At 37.1% G+C, this 22220-nt stretch overlaps 1 protein-coding gene across 1 annotated transcript in view; it reads left to right on the forward strand.

Annotated features, from left to right (window-relative positions):
• The window catches only part of PDCD10 (programmed cell death 10), a 51890-nt gene that overhangs the window by 7197 nt on the left and 22473 nt on the right, over positions 1 to 22220 (forward strand). Inside the window, exons 2-3 of the mRNA XM_015088531.3 lie at positions 12298 to 12505; positions 21684 to 21737. Coding sequence (XP_014944017.1) covers positions 12410 to 12505; positions 21684 to 21737 — 150 coding nt within the window. The 5' untranslated portion in view covers positions 12298 to 12409. The remainder of the gene's footprint in view (positions 1 to 12297; positions 12506 to 21683; positions 21738 to 22220) is intronic.

Here is a 22220-nt window from a genome sequence, read left to right on the forward strand (position 1 = left end):
CTTTAGGGGAAAGGGATGGAAAAACTGTTACGTGGGCATTTAGCCTTTCTAATATATATATTTTTTCTAATTTTTCCTTTTTATCTTTCACCCTTTCTTACCCCTTTTCTTATGTACTTTTTGCATGCATTAATTCGTTTGGTAATTTTGGGCCAGAGCTGATACAAAGGAGAAACAATTACACCTTCTCTAACTTAGCCATGTGGTCCCTGGTACTGAAACATGCCTTACTGCCTTATTCAACCACCCTGTGTTCAGGATGAACCGGAACTCCAGAGGAGATGGGAGTTAAGGAATGACCAAACCCTAAGATGTCACACCCCTGCTGCCTCCTTAGACTTATATAAGGTTGCTATAACAAAAGCCAGTTGGGAGGGATAAATGAGTCAGACCTGACCTCTAGGCTGCAACTGCTCCCTATACTAGTTCATAGTGTTGCAAGGTTCAATTAATTTAATTCCAAAGCACTTTGAATTTTGCTGTGATCTCTTTGTTCAGAAATACATATGCTTTCTGGATGTCTTTATCCATAATAAAATTGGCATTTTGGCAGTGTTGTCAAAACACCAGATTTCTGACGTCCTACCTTAATTTTGGTGTCCCTCCTTAAAAAATTAATTAATTTGGCAAAGGAAGGGTACAAGAAGAAGTATATATACAAGCAGATATCTTCGTTTCTTTTTGTGACTCCTAGCATTTGTATTGGAGATCAGTTAGGAGCTAAAAGTGAAGTTAACTGTTATAAAGATAGAACCTTGTCTTTATTAGCTCCTAGTTTTAAGCACATGACCTACTCAGTTTGTTATCTGCAGCTAACAATTTTATCAACATGTGAGTGCCTTGTGGCAGTGTTTTGGTGGAAAGAAATTTGGTAAGGTAAGGTAAAGAAAATACACAATGTATTTGGTAGAGCCCCATAGGCAATTAAGAGTCTGTAAGATAAATCTTAGATAACTAAGATTATAAGTGATACAGAGCAGATAGGCCTAGCCCCTGTGGTACAGACTCCTTAAATTATACCTTCAAGCATAGAGAACATAGGAACAGTATGAGCATTTGAGTTTAGTTGAATTTCTAAGGTATTTTAAATGCATATTGGAGAAATTAAAATAGGAGATCACAAATACTGATAAAAAGGAAAATAGAAAGCTGTCCCTCAGACACTTGATGGCTACTCTGGGATTATTTGATTCATGAGCCACTAGATTAAGAGCTTTATAAGCAAAAGATGAACATATTCAAGGGGACAACTTTGTTTCCTGCCCTACAACAGATGTTTCATTTATATTCAGACCAGGATTTAACGGAAACTTAGGCATTGGGATAGGAAAAAAATTGAGGATTGTCACAACTAAAGAAATGTGTATTTTTCCCCCTAAATTAGTTTTGTAGAAATATCTTAGAAGCCAGTTGTTGCTACTTGTGTTGTTGTTCCCATTTCCCATTAGGTAACTCAAAGGTAACTAGCCCTTTGATTTTGTTGTCAGCTATTCATTATCCCATATAGGTTATGCCCTTTTATGAATTATCCTGAAGTCTTTGCGTCTTAATTTTACTCCATTACCCAGTCTGCTTCTGGGCCACAGTTATCTTTTATTAAGTTGATCTATTTACATTAAGAGAATGAAAAGTAATTTTAATGTAGGCTTGACAAGTAATGTTAAAATTTATTTATTGACCAAATTCTCTTAAGTGTTCTAATACTGTAACTTGCTTTGGATGATGTGTAACCTTTTTTTCTGGTGGCCCAAGTAATTTATTTATGTCTCCAGTTTGGCAAATGAGGGAGAAAAAGTTTTAAAAATATGCTATGTAAAGTGGGCTGTATAACATTGTGATATCAATATGAGGTTGTCATTGTGTGTGCTATGCAGGTGTGGGCTAGGCTGAGGTAAATGAGGGGCCTAGGGTACAAAATTTGAGGCACTTACTCTGTCATGCAAGTCAGAAGTAAATTTTGTGCTCTTAGGTGTGAGTTTGCCTCACCTTAGTTCCAGTCCACAGGACATGTCAGGTGCGTGAATTTTATCTAAGATTCCAATCACAATATGAATTGAATGCATATTGTGTGTCAGCTACTGTATTAAGTGCTTCATATGCATATAGTACTCTTAATAACCAGGAAGCTGAGTACTTCAGTCAATATTTTCATTAATTTCTCACCGAATATAGAGATTAGTAAATAATAACACTCAGATCTTTGTTTTGAATTTGAGAGCTTTACCTACTACTCTGTACTGTCCATCTGTGTGTAGAAATACTTAATTCTTGTCCATATAGATTTCTATATTAAACAATACTTCCCACACAAAAGAGACGATACTCTCCAAAATCTACAAGTGCTTTCACTGACACGAAACGGTTTAACTTGTAAGGTGAGTCAGAAGTCTCAGCAGCACCAAACTGAAGATCTCAAACTTCTGCTGCTTTGTACCACTTGGAGCGACTTTGAATCAGAGCCCCATTCCTGCTGGCTTCAGTTTTCACTCAGCGTGGAGTCTGGGGGTCTTGGCTGTAAGCAGATTGACCCATGGATGACATGGAGCAGGGCAGGTTAGTCTAGAAGTAGTTCATTTGGCAGACTAACATAACCTGTATGATAAGCTGGAGTAGCTCAGTAGCATATTTGTTTAAAATGTCTGTCACTGTTTTGTTTCTTAATGTTAATTTCTAAGGGCATTTCTTTCTAAGTTGTAAAATATAAAAATTGGACTAGATAATATATAATGGCTGGTATAGCTTTAAAATTTGAGGGTCTTAATATTTTAAGTTTCTTAAATGCATAAGCATATGACAAGAGTAAGAGTAAATTTACTGGTGAGAGATTGAGAACTGAATTATGGAAAAATGTGGGCTTAGAAAGGCTTTTGCCAACACCTAACCCTTACTTCTGGGACCATTCCCCTTGGTTCTTCATAATGCCGTGTTTACTGTGCTTGTGTCCTGATAGTCTAGAGCAGTGGTTTTCCAACTGTGGAGAGTTGTTAAAGAGCTCCTCTGAGAGGGAGAGGCTGAGGGGTAGGAAGCTAGTTACTTCATATGTTTATTGGATGAATGAACAGTTTAGTGTGTTTTACCTCTCTTGATAAAATATTTTATTTGAAAAACAAATAACATTTCTACCGTTTTAAAGAGGCTTAGAATCACTTATCCTTCACTATTTATCTGGCTTTCAGGAGTCCTTGATTCTCCTAGCTAGATGATTGTGCAGGAGACCTGATTTCTAGAAAGAGATCTGTTATTTCATCTGAGATAAAAATGTAATAGTAATAGCTAATATTGAATAATTGCTATGTGCCATGCACTGTTCTAAACACTGTATCTAATAACTTGTTGAATCTTCACATCAGCCTTAACAGAGGGAGACTGTTCTATTATTCCCCTATCATAGATGAGAAAACTGTAGCTCAGACTAGTTAGATAACTTGCCCCAGGTCGCTCCATCTAGTAAGTGGTAGATCAGGAATGAATCTAAGCAAGTCTGGTTCTAGAGTCACTAAGCTTATTACCCACCTCTCTAATGGCAGTGCTATTAATGTTACCTAAGTATAATGGAAACAGTCCTAATCCTGTTTTCCTTTAGGTAGCATTGTGGATTTTGAAGTGTTTCTTAGAATGCCAATCCTCTATAGAAAAATAAATTGTAAGCTTTAAGGGACTGATTTTTAAGTGTATGTTTAGAACCAAGTCTGCTTATTAGTTATGGAACACCTCTGTATGACAGACATATAAGAATTAACAAAGAATGATAAAGGTAATAGAGTTAAATTTAGAGCACTTTTACATTTTGCATTTTTCCTTCATGGGTGATTGTATTCTAATTTGCCAGTGTTACCTGTTTTCAAAGACATCTTAGCTTTCAGATGGTGTTTTAGTTGGAACCTCTCTTTTCAATTAATAGCTCATCAAACGCTTGTTTGGTCAGTAATGTTTACAGAGATATGAACACTTACCTTTTTGATCTTATTTTTAAGAAAACTGTAGCTGGAGTCCTTCAACTAGATAGTGGTATCAACTAGATACCTGGAAATTGTGTTATGATAGAGAGGGTGCCTTTAAAAATTTGATTGAAATGATAATTCATTGTGGAATGCGTACTTTCTTTGAATAGTTATTTAAAAGTGCAAAAATATAATATTTAGTAAATTACAGGTATTTATTATAGAGACTTTATGGTTTGATTTAGAAATTACTTCATCTTTTATTCTAACTATATCTCTTTCAAGTGTGCAGCTCAGCTTTTTTTTTTTTAATTTTTTAATGTTCATTTATTTTTGAGAGAGAGACAGACAGACCGTGAGTGGGGGAGGGGCAGAGAGCGAGGGAGACACAGAATCCGAAGTAGGCTCCAGGCTGGCTTGAACTCACAAACCGCGAGAATCTGACCTGAGCCCAAGTCGGACACTTAACCGACTAAGCCACCCAGGCGCCCCACAGCTCAGCTTTTTAAAGAAACTAAAGCATGGAGAGGTAAAGTGACTTGCTCAGAGCTAAGATGGTTTATGATGATAGTACCAGAATTGGAGCCCTTGTTTTCAGATCTTAATACCTAAATGGTCTTTTTTTCCATAGCTCTGAACAAATTCTCCATTGATATTTTGAAGATGTCCAGAAAAAATATTGATATATGTAAACAAATATGGTGGCAAAGTGTCATATGTTACCCTTACCATTAACAAGAGATTGTTTGGGGGCTTTAGGGTGGGTCAGGTGTACGACTTGAGTCCTAAGCATACGACTCTTAATTTCAACTCAGGTCATGATCCCACGGTGGTTCATGAGATTGAGCCCCACATCAGGCTCTGCACTAGTAGTGCACTATCCACATAGAGCCTGCTTGGGATTCTCTCTCTGCCTCTCCCCCTGCGTGTGTGTGCACGCGTACGTGTGCATTCTCACTCTCTCTCAAAGTAAACACTAAAAACCAAACCAAAAGAGATTGTTTATAGATGTCCCTAACTGCAAAATTCAGCAAAAACTGAACTGATCGTAGTACATGTTCAGGGAGGTTGAGTTCCACATAACCTTACTAAAAAAGCAAACTATATATGGAAGAGAGTGAATTCTAGACAATATAATTTGCAAAGGAAGGAGAGAGATGTAGCTTTATCTTGAAGGCTTCAAGGTTATTTTGATCTAAGTAGGATCTTCTACTTAACCCTATTCCTCTGCCTCCCCTTTTCCTAGCTTTCTTCTCTAAACCTTTAGTCTCTCATTTAAAAGTGGTTACATTTTGAGATGAGAAGGCCCTAAACGATAGGTTACGATATCAAAGACTCACCTTTTCAGCTGTGCAAAATGGCCAGACTGAGCTACACAGCCTTAAAATAAACCGAGTTTCTCCAGGAGCCTGATGGATATGATTCATGATGCCAGGTGCTTAAGAGAAAGCAAAGAGTTGTCAGGTATTTGAAACCTTGAATCAACCAGCTATTGGGGAGGATCTCTTTACTAGAATTTGTAAATAGTTTTTATGATCTGATAAAAAAAAATTTAGTTTCCTGGAGGGTATTATGTTGTGAAATTAGGCACAGAAAGACAAAAATCATATGACTTCACTCATATGAGGACTTCAAGAGACAAAACAGATGAACATAAGAGAAGGGAAACAAAAATAATATACAAACAGGGAGGGGACAAAACAGAAGAGACTCATAAATATGGAGAACAAACTGAGGGTTATGGGAGGGGTTGTGGGAGGGGGGGATGGGCTAAATGGGTAAGGGGCACTAAGGAAATCTACTCCTGAAATCATTGTTGCACTATATGCTAACTAATTTGGATGTAAATTTAAAAAAAAAAATAAAAAGAATTTTAGCTTCCCATGATATTACTTTTGAACCTCTGGTAGATCGCAGTAATAAAATTTTATTATCACTGAAATTTGGAGTTTCAAAGCATTTAAAATTATGTAGTTTTATCCCCTCTTTGTTTCTGCTGGGAAAACAAACCAGTGATTAAGTGAAACTTACACAAAGTCAGAACCAAAAAGAAGCCCTGTCTCAGGTACTTAGTTTTACCTGTGCCCCTTCCCTGAGTCTCGCCTTGGCAACTAGTTTTTCTGACTCTCTAGGCACTGTTCTTTCCATACCAGTGCTTTTCAGCCTGTCCTGTTCACGAAAATCATCTGGGTTGTCTACTCAAAACACAGCTTCCTGGACCCTTTCTTGGAGATTCTGATTGAGTCATCTTGGGAATGTTTTTAATAAGCACTGAAGTGACTGTGATGGGTTAGGTTGTCCAACATTTAGGAACTGCACCACTTATGCACCCTTGCCCTTAGAGAAAGTTTTGCTTTCTGCTAAAAGCTGATACTTTTTGGATCTTGCTCCTATGTAAAGCAAGGCTAATCTATGTTGGAAATTCTTGCACTTTGAGAATTTTGTGAACTATTAAGTTATATGCCAATTAAGTCCTATGGTCTAAAATACATCCTCTCACCCTTAATAAAAATGAGACATTAGAATTTATAATCTGCAACTGTTTTGTTTCTCTAGTTTGATTTGGTTTTCATGTAAATTTCTTTTGGAATTCTGATTTTAGTTGCAATCATCTGATGCTAATATTCTCTTAGCTTACTATACTAGGAAGAGCTTGGGATAGTGAGAAGTAGTGAAAACTGGTAAATGTGACCGGTAAATTAAAATCTTTGTTAATAGAATTAATTAGATTTCTTTGTATGTTTTGTTTTGGTAGGCTTGATATTTCAAAACTATTAGCAAGGCTGGTTTAACTTACAAATTGACCATCTCTTATTAATTTCATTCAACATTTATTAGTGTCTACTATGTATCTGCTGCACTAAGGTCTGTATTGGTAAAAAGAAATATATTTATAAGTGGTAACATAAACATGAATCTGCTTCTTGCTAGAATGAATAAATTTCTTTTAGCTAAGTGTTCATGAGGAGACTGGAGACCCAAGCAAAATAAATAAATAAAACTTTCCTCTTTAAGAAAGGAAATGAAAGGAATTATAAGAATTTAAGACCAGGTGAGGGGACTAAGTTCTGGAATTGCCTATAGAGAAAAACAAGGCAAATAGACCTGCCTACAAATGTTTTTGTTTGTTTGTTTTGTTTTGTTTTGTTTTGTTTTGTTTTGTTTTGTTTTGTTTTAGAGGAGTGCAAGCCAGGGAGAGGGGGCAGAGAGAGAGAATCTCAAGCAGGCTCCACACTTAGCACAGAGCCAGATGTGGGGCTTGATCGATCCCACGACCCTGGGATCATGACCTGGACCAAAATCAATTCAGAGTCAGATGCTCAACTGACTGAGTCACCCAGTCACCCCCTGCTCACAAATGTTTTTAAGTGTAGAATTTATTTAGGAGCTTTCTTTTTCTCCCTAAGAACTTTGTATTTCAGTTCCAGGGACTTCCATTTATCCACTCCTTATATTTGTGAGTAAATAACTTTAGCTCTAGAGTTATCTCATGCCCAGATGGATTAAAATGAGACTCTTTCAGGAACTGCTGATTCTGAACCTTGAGATCTTTCTGAGTGTAGTTCTTTAAATGAACAGACTCCTGTTGGTTCTTTGGGCAGGGCAGGGCAGGGCAGAAATCCTCTAAGACTAATCGTTTTGCAGTGGAATGGACAAGAACCTATTTTTGTTTTCTCCTCACTCTAAACAAATAATGGTCTTAAGTGCAGAGAGATATTTAATACTTATTCATTGTGTGTTAGAGATTAGCAGTGCTATTTTGATCACTCAAGGAAATGAGAAAATATAAATGAATAGGTTGTTTATATTCTATTTGTATTCGTAGCCCCATATCACAGAGGGTGTTTTTGAAGAAGAATTTGCTTAGAAGTATACCTTTTTGGGGCTCCTGGGTGGCTCAGTTAAGTGTCCCACTCTTGATCTCAGCTCAGGTCATAATCTCCTGTTCGTTATTATCAGGCCCCCAGTTGGGCTCGGTGCTGACAGCATGGAGTCTGCTTAGGATCTCTCTCTTCCTCTCTCTCTGCCCCCCTGCCTTTGTGTTACTGGTCTTATAGTTCTGGTTCTTGGTTTTTTTGTTTGTTTTTGGTTTTGGTTTTGGTTTTGTGTGTGTGTGTGTGTGTGTGTGTGTGTGTGTGTGTGTGTGTATGTGTGACTAATTCCTTGTGAAACAAAGCTTACTTTGAAATCAAAACTTTTCCCCCAATGTAACACATTTGAAATGGGAAACAAAGTAGTTGTTATGTTGCCACCATACCCACAATAAATTTTTATTTATTGTTAGTTAGCAGTTACTACCATGGCAAGTCATTTTTTTGAACTGTGGTTTCTACTGTACTAGATGGTGGATGTGGTGCCTTCTTAAGACTTTTCCAGGTTTGGGATTTGGAGTTATTAATCTTCAGTTGGCTATGCATACATGATCCGCACTCACCTCAGAAACCAGTAGCCACTAGAGAACTGAAATTGTTAAGGTGCTGCCCATCTGCTCAGGGCCTGACCACACCCACTGTGAAAGGAACATCCTTCTCAAAGGGGCAGGGTCTCAGCCCTCCGCCCTTGATCAGCTTAGTACCTTTGCTATTTGGGTAACAGGCTCTTTGTTGATGGGAGTAATTGCAGGTTGTTCATTGAACCTTTTCAAATAAAGAAGCCTGTAGAAGGAATGACAGCATTTTTTAACTTGTACTAAAAATGACAGAACAATTTAATATTTAAGAAACCTAATTGAAATTGTTGATTTTTAATCTCATGTAAACACTGATGAAACCATGAGTGGCCCCAGTTTGTGAATGTGTGCCTCCTCTTTAGCCACCTCTTTAACTCATAATATTGCTATAATACTTTCTTTGTGATGATAAATAGTAGCTATCGTACCGCATAGTTAGTTTTAGAGGTGAGAAATACATACATGTGTTTTCTTCAGTTTGAATCATAAATATCTCAAGTGAACATTTCCTGACATGGGACAATACTACTGATGAAACACAATGGAAAAAAATCCAATACAGCTGTTTACAAAAGGTAAAAAATTAAGTGTTTGAACAGATTTATTGGGGTAGATGGGTGGATGCCAGCAAGAATCCTGAAAGTGACTCTAGCCACTTTTACTGATCACTTCCATCTGCCTTTATATATGCAGGGATACACATATGTTCAAAAGAGAAAAATACAAAAATGATCCAATTGAGCCTACTTTAATTTTTCACTTCCTTTTTACTGAGATCATTAGACTTACCAGCTGTCAGCTCCTACAGGTCGTCCCCCCCCCCCCCCCCCCCCCCGTATACAAGTGACACTACTCTTTGTTACTTGTGAGCTCATCAAGAAATCGAATGATTTTGGGGAGTCTGGGTGGCTCAGTCAGTTAAGCTACTGAGTTCGGATCAGGTCATGGTCTCACAGCTTGTGAGTCCCGAGACAGCTCAGAGCCTAGAGCCTGCTTCAGATTCTGTGTCTCCCTCTCTCTCTGCCCCTCCCCACTTGCGCTCTGGCTTTCTCTCTCAAAGATAAACATTAAATTTTTTTTAAGAAATCAAATAATTTTTTTTTAAGTTATTGTCCATGCTCAGGACATTTAAAACTTTTGACCACCTTATCTTTGAAACACCTTGTTTCTGTGATACTGGTTCTCTCTCCCAATTCTCCCATTGCAATATAGTATCCTGACTTCTCCCTTGTAATACTAATTGTTTGTTTTCTGGCTTTCCTTTCACTGGATAAGCTCCATGAGGTCAGAGACTGTCTTGTCTTGTTCACTGCTCTGTATTTAGTCCCAGGTCTAATACTGTATAGGTAATGAGATAACTCTTCAAGTGTTGGCCCTGTTCTGCTATTTCTCACTTGTTTTTTCATTGATACTGATGCCTTCAGTTATTGTTTATACAGTGCATCCACTGTCCATCATTTTCATTTTGACTATCCTTGCATTTCAGCCCCTCTTTTTTTGTTCCAAGTTTAATATGAAATAGTATTCACAATTTATTTTTATAATGTTATTTATTTTGAGAGAGCCTGCCTGAAAGTGGGGGAGGGGCAGGGAGAGACGGAAAGAGAGAGAATCCCAAGTAGGCTCCACACTGTCAGTGCAGAGCCCAACCGCAGGGTTCGAACTCAAGAACTGTGAGATCATGACCTGAGTCAAAATCAAGAGTTGGACGCGTAACTGACTGAGCCACCCAGGTGCCCCCACAATTTACTTCTAAAGTGGAAAAGTAGAATACCAAATTTATGTAGTTAAATAGAAACAACAGGGCCACAGTTGATATTTACCTACTTCCTCTTGTTACTTGCTCAGATCTGGTTGGTCTTTTATATAAACATACTAGATGTTTTAAGTTTTCCCTTCAGTTTGTGTTCCTCTGTTCTATCTTTAATGGTATGACCAAAGCAGTCTGCTTAAATAAATGATCTCATCAGGTAATGTTTTTCTGTTACCCTATGAGATAAAACTTAGGAATTAGCCTTTTTATTTTTATTTAGTTATTTGGTTCTGTGAAGTCAGGGAGCAGCTTTTAGCTCAAAAACGAAAAACTTCCTGTGTTTATAACTACCAGAAACGGGACTAAATTGTTTCAGTAGGGATTGCGTTCTGCTTCACTTGTAGGGATATGGAAGGATAGATAGTAAGCAGTTCTCAAATTGGACAAGTTATTAGAGCTTTTTGAAGCTATACATACTCCGGGCCTTTGATTTTATTTTTCAAACTGCTTAGGTCTTCCACAGTCTGGCCCAGATGAGTTTTTAATGATTAGGGTCACATCCTGATCACTCCCTACTGCATCTTATACACAGTAGGTGCTAAACATACATTTTTCAGTGAATGAATAACTTCTGGGTATTTTCCTGGGTAGATGAGCTGAGGTTCTTTGTTTCCTGCTCAAACTTAGTTCTTTTATGTGGAATTATCAGATCTGGATTGAAAGTATTATGATTAAGTCTTGTGCCCCTGCATGTGTGTTCTTGGTCAAGTCATTTACCATCTCAGAAGCTGCTTTTCCATCTGTAAAATTAGAATGGCAGTTGCTGTCAGGTAAGATAGTTACATTGTGAAGACTAAAAGCATGTGAAAAATGTTTTCTAATCTGAAAATGCTTTGTAAATGGTAGAAATTATTCAAAACTGATGGCTTTTAAATATATATTAATATATATTGTTTAAAATATGTCACTAATATTACTCTTTCACTTTACACTTAGGCTCATTTTTTAGCCTAGCAAAGAAAATAAATACAGTTGCTTTCTCTTAAAAACCAATATATTTCCTCAGCTCTTCAAGGCAAAATTTCCCTCTTAGATTGTTAAATTCTTAAAGTTTTTATTTATTTTGAGAGAGACAGAGAATCCCAAGCAGGCTCCGCACTGTCAGCATGGAGATCAATGCAGGGCTTGTGCTCATGAAACCATGGGATCATGACCGAAACCAAGAGTTGGATGCCCAACCAACTGAGCTACCCAGGCACCCCAAATTCTCAGTATTTTATTTTGTTTATTTTTTATTTTTTCAATGTTTATCCATTTTTGAGAGACAGAGACAGAGTGTGAGCAGGGGAGGGGCAGAGAGAGAGGGAGACAGAGAATCTGAAGCAAGCTCCAGGCTCTGAGCTGTCAGCGCAAGGCCTGTCTCTGGGCTCAAACTCATAAACTGTGAGATCAGGACCTGAGCTGAATTCAGATGCTTAACCACCTGAGCCACCCAGGTGCTCCTCAGTATTTTAATTCCAAGCTATCAGGGTCTGTGGATCTCTGTACTTAAGTTTTTGTGCCAGATTTGGGGACCAAGATATGAAAAGTACCACTAGCAAAATTAAATAAACATTTTCCCCCCAAATAGACCACATTTGATAGAATTTTCCCAGTTTTAAGATTTGTCGTAAATCTCTGGTGCTTGGCTGTGTTTAGGTGACAAAATCAATGAACTACTAGCAAAAAAATATTTTAATCTAAACACCTTAATTCCTTATTCTTAGTCCGTTAATGTGGTTCTCTATAGTTACAGCTTTATATTACATATAAATGTTATAATTATGTATTTTGTTGGTACTTCCTTGTATTTTTTGATTGTATGTAGTGGAATTAGATGCATGATTATTCCATGGTGCTTCAGAAAGCACTGTCTCAGTTGAAGATGAGTGGGTTCCTGAATCACAGCTTTGTGAATTAGTACCTAATAAGGGAAACTTGTTGTAAGAAAGGGCAAATTCTTGAGTCTGAGGAGGAAGAGATGTCTCACAGATCTGGGATACCTTCATAAGTAAGATATATTAACAAATCAGTTGTTCATAAGATAGGGACTGGGAAAGAAAGTTACTGGTGTTTGTATAGTAAATCTGTGTTCATTCTTCCCTTTTAAACAGGTCAGTATATGTTTTGTGCCCTATTTTATCACAAAAAAGAGAAGAAATACTGCAGTGAATGAAGATTCCTCTGCATTTTAGCACTGCCTTTTCTACTGTAGTTGGCTTTTGAATGAGGATGACAATGGAAGAGATGAAGAATGAAGCTGAGACCACTTCCATGGTTTCTATGCCCCTCTATGCAGTCATGTATCCTGTGTTTAATGAGGTAAGTCGGTCAACATTTCCTCATATGGTCTCTGCAATTCTTGATGCCTGCTTCATTTATTCATTTATTCCTTCATGTAACAAGTGCATAAATTAGTTTCATCTATGTGTTAGACATTGTACCAGGACTGGACATAAAATAGAGGGAATGGGGCACCTGGATAGCTCAGTTGGTTAAGCATCCGACTTTGGCTTAGGTCATGATCTCACGATCTGAGTTTGGGCCCCGCATAGGGCTCTGTGCTGACAGCTCGGAGCCTGGAGCCTGCTTCAGATTCTGTGTCTCCCCCTCTCTCTCTGCCCCTCCCTTGCTCATGCTCTGTCTCTCTCAGAAATAAACGTTAAAAAGAAATTAAAAAAAAAAAAAAAGTGGGGGAAGAAAAAACCTAGACATATTGCTTCCCATCTGGAAGTTTCACTATAGAGGGAAAGACAAATAGTGAACAAAACAATGCAAGTAATTATATAAATGGAAGTTGTGGTAAACAACAAAAAAACCCTGTTGTTACCTAGCAGGTGGGACCTGCTTTAGGGGTCAGGACCAGCCTCAGTGAAGATGAGACCTATACACTATGATAGAAAAGAGATAAATAAAAGGTTTAGACAGTTGAAGAGTTGGGGATAAGCACATTTTAGGTAGCAGAAGAACAGGCACAAAAATATCCTGATGAATTCTAGTTAGTAGTGTTAAAATATTTCTACTGATAAAGGGAAGATACCATTGCTTTAGTATCTAAAGCAGATGTAGTTGCTTTTTTATTTGAGGAATTTTCTAGAAGTTAATAATAGTACATTTGCACTTTTTCTTTTAATTTAATATTAATATGCTAAGATTTGTAGAGAATTACAGAGCTGGAAGTTCCTTACAGATAATTTAATCACCCTTCCTTTTAATCGTGAGCCAAGTTCCTATTACATAAAATTGCGTTCCTGAAATTACTTAGGACTAAGAGCTAGGACTCTAAATTTAGTGGCTTCAGCCTTTCTGTCCATTTAATTAAGGCGTTTTTTTGTTGTTGTTTGTTTTTGGTTGTTGTGGGGTTTTTTGCACTTAATTAATTATAAAGCTGTCAACAGCATTAACCTTATTGTTGCTACTGTAACCTGGAAACCCTCACCATTTCCATGGACTTTTTATTCCTTTTTGTAAAGTATTTATATTAGAGTAAGATTCTGGGTTTCAAAGCCATTTCTCCCATATTATTAGTTTTATTGATCATGTATTTGATGCATTTATGGTCTTAAGTCTTAGGGACAATAGAGAACGATTCATCCTCTTCAACATGGAAACCACAGACATAGTTGCCATTTCAGACATACACTTTGGAATTCCAAATGCTATTTGTCAAATAGTGTTATGTTCAGTGAGGATAAAAGAAAACTCAAAAACAGTGGCTTGGATACAAGTTCTTTCTCTTGCAGAAAAAACTGTGGCAGTAAGTGGTCCAGTGCTAGTATTATTATGACTCAGTATCATAGTGCTTGGGCTGCTGATTCTCCATTCATCGTGTTCTAAGTTGTCTGGAAGGTACAAAAAAAATGGAGCAGGGGGTGAGGTGTTTTTTCTAGCTGATTCAGCTTCCTTAAAGTAACCTTTTTGGAATTCCTGTACAAGACTTCCATTTACATCTCATTGGCAAGGACTTAGTCTTATGGCCACACCTACCTGCAAAGGATGTTGGGAAATTTAGAAGTTTTGTTACTAAAGAGGAAGCAATAGGAGGCATCTTTTGAAAAACGTGTCCCTATTACACTGGTACCATGGTAGCAATGGAGGTACTCTTTTAGGTCTGGTTATATACCCATCTCTGCAAGTATAACCGACACTCCAGTAAGTCCACCAATTTGTTCTAATACCTACCATTTATTACAAGACTACAGTTATTGTTAGAAGCAAATGCTTCAGTTCTGTTTAGTACATATTTACTAAATGTCAACCATTTATTTGCTGAGTAGCCTGCTAGGGCCTAGAGATGTAGAGAAGAAAAAGGCAATATACCTGTCCTCAGGAATTGTGGGGAGCACAGATGTTTAAGCAGATACATCATTTAATTATCCTTGTACCATGTAGGAGGTAAGAAGATAGTCACTGAGAGCTGTTGAGTAACCTTTGTTGATGATTAGTGTTTAATTTCTCAGGTACTTCGAGAAGCAGTATGGCAGTTCTACCCAGAGGTGCTCTCTCTTTCCTGGTCTATATAGCTACCCCTGTAGGCTTTTGGCCGAAGTTGTTTTGGGGCATTTCTATATTCATCCAGTATTTTGAGTCTTTACTTGAAGGAAGGGCAATGTGTATTGTAGAGCTTCTGTTTGACTCTCTAGTTAGTGAAGAGGAATTCGAGAAGCTTTTTTTTTTTTCTAACAATTAGAGTGATCTTTTCCTACATATGGAAAATGGATTTTATTTGAATCTTCACTTTGGAAAATAGTTACATAGGATATGAGATTCTGGTAAAATGCACTATTGGGATTGATACTGATCCATCTTTTCTAATTTATTCATGTGTAAGAAAAATTAATTTGAAAGAAAAAGAAATGGCTATGAATGGACTGGTAAATCTTTTCCAGAAATAAAGGCAATGATTCTTGCCAGATGATATCTGAAAAAATATGTGGGTTAATGGGCCCAGAATTAGAACATGTTGCCAAATGATTCATAGTTGGTTCAAGAATTAGTTGTTAGAACTGAAATTGAAAATGAAATGGCAAGAGGTAGCTGACTGAGAGATACTATATCAAATTGTCAGGGTCTAGTTCTCGAATTTATGATCTAACACCATGGTATCAAGCTTTGTATACAAATTATTTGTCATGTTATTTGAACACAAGTATTCAGAGGGGCGCCTGGGTGGCTCAGTCGGTTGAGCGTCCGACTGCAACTCGGGTCATGATCTTACGGTTTGTGAGTTCGATCCCCGCGTCGGGCTCTGTGCTGACAGCTCGGAGCCTAGAGCCTGTTCCGGATTCTGTCTCTCTTTCTCTCTGCCCCTCCCCTGCTCACACTCCATCTCTGTCTCTCTCAAAAATAAACATTAAAAAATTAAAAAATAAACAAGTATTCAGAAATAAAGTCTTTTAGAAATAGTGGTAGTAGGTCTCCTCTCTGATAGAGATATGAATGAAATCTGGGGCTTGATTTAGGAATGGCATAAAATAATTGTGCCTTTAAATGTGCAGTGTTTGGTTGGAAAGAATACAATACTGGCATTGTTCTCTGACATTCCAGTATATTAACGTAACATCCTAAATAAGATACCTAATCAGTTAAACATTAATATTTAACTATAGTTCAAACATAGATTTTTCCACAAGTCTACTAATGGGAAAATTAGAATCTAGTTTGGCTCTGTTTTTCTGTGCTATGAGGATTTAAAGATAAAATGGTTGTCGAATTAATCTTATAGAAAATAGTATCAGAGTAGAGATGAATGTTTTCCTCTGAAGCTAAAAGCTGCACTTAATTTTGTCCACAGTGTGTTGTAAGTTTAAAAGCTGATGCATTCTCACCTTGACATTACATCCATAGTAGTGACAGTGGTAATCTGGAAGTCATCTTGTAGAACAGAGTTTTAGATAGTAGGGCATCCTTACACCTGGGAAATTTTAATACTGTTACTCCAGCTCACAAAGCAAAGTTATTTATGGTATTCTGGGAGTTTGATGCTTGCTAAACTTAATGAAGCTATGCCAAGACCGCTGAGAAAGGAGTAGGCTTCTTATGTAATCAGCTGCTGCAGAGTTCAGAGTCCCAAGTATATTGCATGTGTTGTAGATGTACTGTGTAATCGGTCTCCTGGTTGCATTATGAAATAATGAGTTTATAGAAGCCTCATGACAAGTCTTAGATCAGATTCTCAGGTACTGTATCACTGTCTACTGATTTTTGTGTATGGAGGAGGCGAGAGGTATAGTTCAGTTCTTCATTCCAGGAAAAGATACACCATGTATCATATTTTTCCTTTGACTTTTTATTATTTCTTTTTAATTTTTGTAATGTTTATTTATTTTTGAGAGACAGAGAGTCAAAGTGCTAGCAGGGGAGGGACAGAGAGAGAGGGAGACACAGAATCTGAAGCAAGCCCCAGGCTCCGAGCTGTCAGCACAGAGCCCGACATGGGGCTCGAACTCACGAACTGCGAGATGATGACCTGAGCATTAAGTTGGTTGCTTAACCGATTGAGCCACCTAGGCACCCCTTCATATGACTTTGTAGAGGAATTGTTTTAAGGTGAAGTATAATTTTTTTTAACTGGAAGAAAAAAATCAAACTCCAAAATTTGAGCATGGTAAACATCTTGACAGTGAAGACCTGGGTTTTACCTGAAATCCCACCATCCAGAGGTGACCATACTTGATATCGTGCATAAGAATTACCGTTGTGCCTCTTACTTAGGCTGTATAATCTTATCTTCTTTTATTATTTATAAGATAATGATAACCAGTAACATGTTTATTTTTCATAACTCTGTGAAGTAAATGACCTCAAACATTGTAGTGCTAAGAATAGTACCAAGCATGTAGTGAAGTATTAGCTGTTATTCAGGAATCTTTCATGTAATTTTCTGTAGACCATTCTTAAGGAGACATTTTTGTAAAAGTTAGGTGGCTTTGCTTACCTTTTTTGCTGGACAATTTGGCAACCCCAGGAATGGATCAATTTAGAAACAGTTAACTGCATTTATTATGTGTAAAACACATGACTGCATTTGTCTTCTGTGTGGCAGCACAGAAGTTAGTAGGTGGCCTCTTGATTCTATCTACTTTTGTCCTAGGGTTTGGTTTTTTGTTTGTTTGTTTGTTTTCTTTTTTTGACCTGGTTCACCTCATTTTCATTTGAGTCATAAGAAGTGTACCTTTTATACTGGTGTCCTGGCCCTGTTTGGTTCCTTAAAGAATAGGATCAGTAGTCTTTGTGGGGAAGGGAGAAAGATGTCAGCATGGGGGAAATCATGCTTGATTTTGAGGAAGCAAAATTTAAAAAAAGAAAAAAAGTCTTATGCAAGACCTGTAAAACTTGAGCAACCAAAGGGTTAAATGGATTTTTTTCTTTTTTTTTTTTAATTATGGGTGTAAGAGACTGGGTTGATACGTAGAAAAGGAAGTATAGGAAAGAACTAATAACTTTTGAAGGGACCAATGTAATAAATGAGCTCTCTATGGAATCAAAATTATGTGTAACCTTTTGAAATATTTTCATGAACATTCTAAAGCGAAGTTTGCAGTTAGTACTAAGTGCTCTCAGAAGCTATCAAAAATAAGTTCCAGGAGGAGCTCACAAAACTGAGAGTAGGCAGGATGTGAGGTGAGCCTTGCTGTTAGCTTCACCCAGCCTATCATAACCCTCTAGGTAGGACTTGAGGCACTTGTCCTTATGTTTTTGGTGAAATGAGATATTATGTGCCCCTTTCTCTCGTGCTCTTTTTTTTCCTTTACCCTTTTACTGGTGACATGGAAATCCTAGATGGCTGAGCCCCAAGGAAAGTCCCTCCTTGTCCAGATAGACATCCATTAATCAAGGTGTAATCATATTTTCCTCCTCCTTAGAATTCAAAATGTGGTGTGTGCACTATCAATTACAGCTAAGAAATGATGGATGTTGGCTCATTAAAGATATCCTAGCCAACAACTGTTATCTCAAAAGCTAGAAAAAGCAACTGGGCTAATTAATGAAAGCATTGGAAACAAAATGGAAATTCTTTTCTGTTCTGAATTTACATACAGTTTTTACACCCCCATGTGTTACCAACCTGAAGAAATACATAAGTGGGAGAATAGCCAAGGAAGAAGATTTTAAGAGGATACCCTCTTTAGGACCATTCAGATCTCTCTTTCATAAAGACTTTTTTCCTACTTCAACTGATAGTGAGTGATCCCATCACTGTCCGTGTAGTGGCTTACTTAAATTGATCTTCTGGGGTTCCAGGACTATAATCTATTTCTTTGTATCTGTTACACTGACCTCCTTACACATGGTAGAAACTCAGGAATTTGTCAGTTCTTAAGTAGTTGAAGAGGTTCAATGATAGGGGGACTGCCAGCCTGCAAAGGGTGAATTCAGGGAGGCTGGGTGGCATTAGTGGCTTGTGCATAGGTTTTGGAACCAGACAGAACTGTTATGAATTCTGCCTCTGTACTTACAGCTACTGAACATTGGGTAAATTTATGCAAACTGAATTTCTGCCTTTTAAAATAGAGATGATGATCGCTAGTTACAGATTGTGAGGATGAGATACTCTATAAAAATACCGTATATAACAAAGTTCATTACAGGTGCTAAGTAAATGCTAATTGTCATTAGGATACAACAGAACCTTACATTGTCATGAAAGGTAGGATGAACATGATTTTATAATCAAATCATCTATCACAAGTGAAAGATCTAAAAAGGAAGCACTTTTTATTCGGGAAGATAAAAACATATCTTGCTGCCTGAGTATTACAGGCTGAAATTATAAATAGATTCAAGAACAATTTAGATAAATTTATGGATGAGAGATTAAGTTCAATTCAAAAAATATATATGTGCCTGCATGCCTGCTATTCCCTGGGCAATGTGGATATCATATGAGTAATAAAGCCTAGTGGGTTTATTACAAGTTGTGTGGGTATATAATGTATCCCAAAATGACTCCCAGCAGAGTTCTGGTGAGGTGCTTCACAGCTCACAGATTTGATTTAGTATATACCTGACTTTTCCTTTTCTTTTCTAAGATACACTTATGTAAACTCAATCTAGAAATCCAGAGATGCTGATGTCTATCTTGGTACTTTTATTACTTCTTCACAGAATTTTCTGGGCCTCTTTTACTTGCCTTGACCCTTTCACATAACAACCAGTACAGAAAGAGATAATAATGCTGACACTTGAAGGTACACATCTGACTCAGACCTTTGACTTGCTGAAAGAGGTCAGAGTGTGGTGTAAACCCAAATAAGGAAATGGTTCCTATCAGAGTGGAAAACATTCATCCTGTCTGCCTGCCTCTCCCTCCCTTGCACAAGAACTTGAGATGAGAAGAGCTGTATTGTTATTTTAATCTTAAGTAGTATTCATTATAATTAAATGAATTCCATGGAAGAAGTTTTCATTTTTGGAAGCATACTTTCTTTAATTTTATAAACTTACATAGTTGCTTCTTTGTTGTATTTGCCTATGTGGTTCCCTTGTATCTTCCCGGCGATGTTAGTTTTACAGGATTTGTAGAAGCCAAGCTAAATACTGAATTAAATGGTCTGTTATTTATTTTTGGAGATAAAGTATTTATCTTGGCAGATTTTGTTGTTTTTGCCTTATGTTTCAGGTGCATAACTTGTAGGGAGATAAGGTTCTTGGCATTTCTGTCTTGTTTAGAAAATAAAGTGTAGGCCATTCCTTAAATACATGTATGTATGTTTATATTGTTTATAAAGGCAAAGTTACATTTTATTGCCTCCAAGGATTGAAAGGAATATTTACTGCAAAATATGCTATGTTCATAAGGTTTTTGTAAAAATATTCCACTTGCATAAAAATCTATAAAAGTTACATTGTTTTTGAACATTTAATATTGTCCCCAGTAAAAAAATATATACTTTAGGATACTTAGGTGGCTTGGTCAGTTGAGTGTCCAACTTCAGCTCAAGTCATGGTCTTAGTTAGTGAGTTCAAGCTGCATATTGGGCTGCTTGCTGTGGGGCGAAGCTGCTTTAGTTCCTCTGTCCCCCTCTCTCTGCCCCTCCCCCACTTGTACTCTCTCTCAGATATGGACATTAATAATTTTTTTTAAATATAAAGCTTAAAAATATACACACACACACACATATACACATATATATACACATTGAGTTTTACTGAGTTAATTGGCCCAATCCTTAGAGACCAAAGGAATATGAATTTAACCGAAGGTAGTTACTTTAAGCCTAGCAGCTAACTCTTCAACAAATGGCTTTTTTTTTTTTTTTTTTTTTTTAACATTTATTTATTATTGAGAGAGCATGAGCATGTAAGGGGCAGAGAGAGAGGAGACACAGAATCCGAAGCAGGCTCCAGGCTCTGAGCTGTCAGCACAGAGCTCGATGCGGGGCTTGAACTGACAGACTACAAGATCATGACCTGAGCCAAAGTCAGATGCTTAACCGACTGAGCCACCCAGGTGCCCCAGCAAATGGCTTTTTTTTTTTTTTTTTAATGAAATTTTATTTATTTATTTATTTATTTTTGGCTCACTGAAAAATGAATTCTATAAAGTATATAATAAGGACACTTATTTTCCATAATTGTAAACCTCACATTTTGATACTAAAATTAAAAGCTTTGGAATTCAACTTTTGAGACCGTATTTTAGGTAACTTTTTTTTTAATCCCGGTAACATAGAAGACAGATGATCCACAGTCTTTATTTAGTATCAAACCTTTTATCGGTGCTATTTTCTAATTAATAAAATATACTAACGTCAGCTTAATTCCTGGCTGAGGAATTGTAAAATAATTAAAAAGGAGTAAAATGCAAAGAATCTTAAATAAATGTTTTCTTGGTATTGATCATTTTATGTTCGGTGCACACCCAACTTACCATGTACTTGCAATAGACTATTGAGAATTGATCTTGAATCCCATTTTCAATAATTGAAGTAAATATGTTTATTCTTTCTGTAGAGACTTAATATTATTTTGTATTCTATGCTTATTTTAAATCTGCTCTTAAAGTAGAGCTTGTCTTCGTTTTTTTCGTTTTTGTTTTTGTTATTTTGAGAGAGAGCAGGGAGAGGGAGAAAGAATCCTAAGCAGGCTCCATGCCCAGCAGGGAGCCCTATGCTGGACTTGATCTCACGACCCTGAGTTCATGACCTGACTCAAAATCAAGAGTCAGAAGTTCAACCAACTGAGCCACTCAGGTGTCCCCAGTGTGTTTTTCTTCTCTTCTCTTCTCTTCTCTTCTCTTCTCTTCTCTTCTCTTCTCTTCTCTTCTCTTCTCTTCTCAGTGAAAAACTCCTATATATTCCTTAATTTCTCATGGTCTCTAATGAAAATTTTAGATAGCCTGTGTATTTGAAGAATTATGGTGATTTAGAATAATTAGCAAGTGTTTTTGTTAATCAAATGATGGATGTATCAGTGTGATTACTATAGAGTGGGATATCAGAAATGTGCTTTTTCTAAGAAAATTGATATTAACAGTGATTTAAAATTTTTATTACAGCTAGAACGAGTAAACCTGTCTGCAGCTCAGACACTGAGAGCAGCTTTCATTAAGGTGAGGTGCACATAATTTATTATGATTAAAATGTATGTTACGTATAAATCTGAATACCATGTGATAATTGCCACTTTATTTCCTTCTAGTGAAAACCTCTAGGCTATCTCAGGTCTGTTTTAGTGTACTCTTTAAAGCTTAAAACACTTCCAAAAAGTGAATTGACACAAATGCTGTTTCCTTAGCATTCATCTTTTTATCACTTTTATGCTTTTGAAACTAAGTTCTTTGGAGTCTCTTCTCTTTAGCTTTAGAGTATATTTTCAATTTCTTTTCCTGTTATTTGACTTGATAAAAACCTTTTGGTGACTCAGTTAGTTGGGCGACAGACTGGCTCAGGTCATGATCTCACAGTTCGCGGGTTCAAGCCCTGCATCGGGCTCTGCACTGACAACTTGGAACCTGGAGCCTGCTTCAGTTTCTCAGTCTCCCTCACTCTCTGCCCCTCCCCTGCTCGGTCGTGTTCTCTCCCTTTCTCTCCCC

Source organism: Acinonyx jubatus, chromosome C2, assembly GCF_027475565.1.
Source record: "Acinonyx jubatus isolate Ajub_Pintada_27869175 chromosome C2, VMU_Ajub_asm_v1.0, whole genome shotgun sequence".
Taxonomy (NCBI): Eukaryota; Metazoa; Chordata; class Mammalia; order Carnivora; family Felidae; genus Acinonyx; species Acinonyx jubatus.